Source organism: Alexandromys fortis, unplaced genomic scaffold, assembly GCF_014885135.2.
Source record: "Alexandromys fortis isolate MF-2015 unplaced genomic scaffold, M_Fortis_MF-2015_v1.1 scaffold_193, whole genome shotgun sequence".
Classification (NCBI taxonomy): domain Eukaryota; kingdom Metazoa; phylum Chordata; class Mammalia; order Rodentia; family Cricetidae; genus Alexandromys; species Alexandromys fortis.
In genome coordinates, this window is record NW_026068083.1 from 1,412,014 (window position 1) to 1,416,595 (window position 4,582).

Consider the following 4,582-nt stretch of genomic DNA (forward strand, 5'->3'; position numbering starts at 1 on the left):
TATATATGCCTTAAAAGTATCAGTGTTTTGCCTGCATGTATACTGTGTTCCACATGTGTGCCTGGTGCCTGCAGAGGTCAGAAGAGGGTGACAGATCCCCTGAGTCACAGATGTGAGCCACCATGTGGGTGCAAGGAAACAAACCCAAGTCCGCTGCAAATCAACAAACGCTCTTAACTGATGAACCAACTCTCTGACCTCCACAGTTTTTTATTAGAATAGGACAGTGGGGTTTGGTCATATTCAACTAGTACATTTGGGAGTAAAAGAAATAAGCAAAGCTGATGCCATGACATGTGTGGAAACAGGACTATCACAAATAAGGTTTTGACATACAAGAAGGCCCATGGCCTGAGGTGCATGACCCCTCCCAGTCATTGCAAAGAAAAATCAGAAAGACGTTCTCACCAAGCCCTCCTCCTGTTCAGAACACCCTACCTTGTGGGGTCAAGGGCGCGGGGCTAGGGCCACTGGTTGGGGGCTTGCTTCCCAGGGCGCCATGCACAGCGCCTGCCTGAGACACGGTCTGCATCACCACAGGGCCAGGGGCTCGCAGGTAGGGTTGCCCAGGGGCTGACACGATCTGGAGTACACTACCTGCAATCACACGTCCACCAGGAGCATCAGTAACAGGTGTGTACACAGTAACACGCTAGCCACTTCCAAATGGTACAGTATACTTGCACACACATCACATTTACATGAGTAAACATATCCACAGCTCAGTAACTCTGATGAAGGAGGGAAAAGTTTGAAAATCCCAGAGACAGAAAACCAGTTTGCTTTATACCACATCAAAAAAAGACCACTAACCCTGCACATATCCAGGCACACACCCAATGAGAACCACAGCTGTCCTAGAAACACTCCCAGACCCATGCAGCTATTGCCAACAGGATGAAAAACTACCAGAAAGAGCCCAGGTGCTCATGATGACTCTGTAACTTTTCTATTATGTTATTACCAAATGTGTGACAAGAAAACCAAATAAACCACCAACTACATTCATAGATAGCCCTGAGTCTTGAGGTCCCAAGCCCTGTGGAGATAGGCATTGAAGTGCCATGACAGGCATCCAGCAGAATCCAGGGTAGAGTCTTCTGAAGCTGCTGGGCCGGTGTGCAGGGAAACTAGTACTGCCATGGATACCTGTGAAATCTTAACCTGAAGGTAAGCGGCCAGTCATCACCTGCTGCTGGATGTAGCTAAAGAAGCTGCAACTATTGTTACATATCACTCAAGATTAATTTTAAGGAACTACTCAAATTTCACTACCTCCATTTCTTTGAAAGCAGTAACTACAGATTCTTAGCACAAGGTATGAGAGCTTTGGATCCCAGAGTTAAAATTAAAACTTGAATCTGGCACAAATCTTGAGGTCTCAGCTATGAGACTGAGGCAGGAGGATGGCTTGATCTCAGAAGTCACAGGTCAGTCTGGACAACATAGTAAGAATCCAACTGACAGGTAGACGGGTAGGTAGACCATTTCCCCTACATAAATTGCAGGTCTTTTGGCATATTCATATTAGCGGGCAACAAACATTTCTACTCTGACTTACAAAAGAGAAAAATTTTCAAAGAGAAGATGGTACTGATAAAAACAAACAAACAAAAAGCCAAAAAAAAAAAAAAAAAAGAGTATCACTTATTTAGAGCACTGCCAAAATGACTCAATAATGCTATCTCATCGTTCCTTAATAAGCCCTGATGTGAGACTTGTTACCATCACTTCTGGATGAAGAACCTGAAACTCAGTGGTCAAGTTACCCTGCCACCCAGACAGGTTCTCAAGTGCATATCTCTGTCCTTCTCAACATGAGTATCAGTTGGTTGTCTCTTACCTTGTAACTGTAGAGGCTGGCCTGCTGTTAGCTGCCGCAACTGGCTATGTGACAAGGTAAACTTGTTCCCCTGAAACTGCAGTGTCACAGGTGTCTCTGGCTGGGCAACACGGCTCTGTGGCCCTGCAATGGATGCCAGTTGAGCTATTTTCACCACTTCCCCACCTGTTAAAACACAGAAGAAAAGCTGAACTAACATCACGTGGAGTGAAGTTACTGACCATTATACAGCAATCACTTACTATATATAATGATTGCCTATACTATGCTCAAGTGTTTTCAAAAAACTAGTTAGGTATTGCTTTCTATCATTTTAAAAAAAAGTTATTTTAAGACAAAAGAAAAATACTATTAAATATCAGACTTTAGTGGTTAAGCTACTTAATCACAACTGGTAAGGACTTTTAGTATCAACTCATCAAACTATTAAGGAAACTTTTACTTTTCTCTACAAGTAATAAAAGGAGAAAACCAGCAAATATAAAATATAGCAGAGGTCTATTTGTATTAAATTGGAAAATCTTCAGAAGACTTACAAAATTTGAAAAAGTATGTGTCCAGCAAATAAGATCGTATCATCAACATACGATTTTAATTGCACATGCTTCTAAGTCTAGGAAAGCTTAAGTAAGTAAGTCAGATATAAAACTCTTAAGTTTACACTAATTCAATTGAGCTCAGAGAATTTGATATTTCAGAGCAAATGATCAGAAACTTAAAGGTTTCATCCAACAAATGTTATCCAAGTTCAAATGCTCCTCTCCCAAGAAAACCCATGTCAGGGTTAGTAAAAGTACCATAAGGAGAACAGTTAGTAAAAGACTACCAAACTACCTGAAGATGCCTTGCACACAAAATAACTGTGTACAAGGAAGGGGAAATGAAAATCAGAGAAAGATGTACACACAGACACGTAAATCTCCCACCAGCACTCTTAGATAGGTAAAGCCAGTTGAAACACTCATTCCACACACTACATGTAAGTCCTCCCATACTAATGTAACTCTCATTACCTACAGAAACATGAGGTACATGCAGCTTTCTCCTTTCATGTGACTGTCTAGGGCAACCACTCCTCACTGCTGGCCAGAGAAGAGATTCCCAGTCTTTCCTGAGGCTTTTCCCTCCCTTCCCAGTTTTCCAAAAAGGCCTCAATGTGACTCTGCTACATTATAAATAAGAAACATTTTATGATCTATAATACTTTAAGTTGGCATAATTCCCATATAGGCTGGATACTGGTCTATAGAAGATCTGGAAATCTGCCAATCCCATTGCTGGCAGTACAAAATTCTTAGTTAAGAAAAAATTAGTTAACAATTAGCTGTTTTAGTCACTGAATTGCTGAGCAATGTCTCTGTTGAGGAAGAATTCATGCCAAGTTTAAACTTGGAAATATGTGAGAAACCAAAAACTAACAGTATCTAGACACCTAGTGCTAGTTCATGTAGTCTCACCACTTGCCCCCCAGAGTGGACCCTGGCACCGCTGGAATAGAACTAAGGCTAAGGCTAAATGAAGGTGCTAGCCCTGAACACCAGTGCAGCACAGGAGGAAAGCAGAGCTGGCTGAATGGGGAGGAGAAGAGTAGAACAGAGCAGGGCCCTGGACAATGACCTCTGGCAAGGCCCCACCATGATAGGCATCACGCTCCAGGCCTGGATTGAGGGACAGACAGAGGCAGTGGACAGCAAAGGCTCTTCAGACATCCCGTGTTCCTGACACACTGCTCCAAGGCAGTGAGAGCAGACTCTGGACAGTAAGGCCACTTACTGGGCAAGCGGGCCTGTGCCTGCGAGGTAAGCACCAGCCGCTGGGGCGGTGCACTCTGCCCGGCCACCAGCGAGGGGGCCTGGGGCGGGGGCAGGGGTGGGCCTGGGGTGGAGGCCTGGACAGCGGTCTGAGCCCGCAGTTTCGAAGGATGGGCTGGGCCTGTTGCTGTGCTGGAGGTCGAGGTGGGTTGGTGTCGAGGCGCACCGACGGAAGCCTGAGAGTTCTGAAACGGGGCTGCTGCTGCTGCAATCAATAAGGTTGTTTTGTGCAAAGCTGTTAGAGGTTCTTCATAACACGCAGTATTTTACAACCGAATGTTAAGGAAATAACATAAACATTATTTCACAGTTTCTCAAATGAGAAGCCCACTCTTAGGAAACAAACATGGAGGAGCTTGTACAGTCCTTGGGTTAAGAGAAACTTAAGGCTCTGTCTGTTGTCAATCACTAAAGCTCCCTGTAAGCTGACAGAACACACAGGGCAAACATCTTGAACTAAACAGGGCTGTCAAATGCTCTCAGCTGTTAGGAAGCACGGCAAACACACAGAAGCATCCTCTCTCTGCACTACAGAAACCTTTGCACTGCTGTTTTCAGATGAGGCTAAGACCACTTCTAGGACTTTCCCTGTACCCTTACCAAGGAAACTAAAACAATAGCACCAAATGCAACAGGAAGGTTCAGAACTTTCCTGAACAACCTTGACATACTTTAAGAAAACACTTTGTAGAGGTTGCCCACCTGCTCAGCTAAGGTGAACTTTCTTCTATAGGGAAAACCCAGAACAGAAAACAAATCTCTACAACCAGGCACAGTGTTGCATGCCTGTAAATCCCAGTATTAAGGGGACTAGAAGCAGAGAGATTGTGAATTCTAGACTATCCTGGGCTACATAGTAAGATCCTGTCTCAAAAAAAAGAAAGAAAAGAAAAGAAAAAAAAAGAAAAGAGGGAAGGAGGGAGGGAGG

At 44.0% G+C, this 4,582-nt stretch overlaps 1 protein-coding gene across 1 annotated transcript in view; it reads right to left on the reverse strand.

The window, feature by feature from the left end:
• Window positions 1-4,582, reverse strand: part of Ep400 (E1A binding protein p400) — a 105,178-nt gene that overhangs the window by 39,585 nt on the left and 61,011 nt on the right. Inside the window, exons 23-25 of the mRNA XM_050122086.1 lie at window positions 3,617-3,859; window positions 1,844-2,008; window positions 439-597 (exon numbers count right to left, since the gene is read on the reverse strand). Of these exons, the coding sequence (XP_049978043.1) occupies window positions 439-597; window positions 1,844-2,008; window positions 3,617-3,859 (567 nt within the window). The remainder of the gene's footprint in view (window positions 1-438; window positions 598-1,843; window positions 2,009-3,616; window positions 3,860-4,582) is intronic.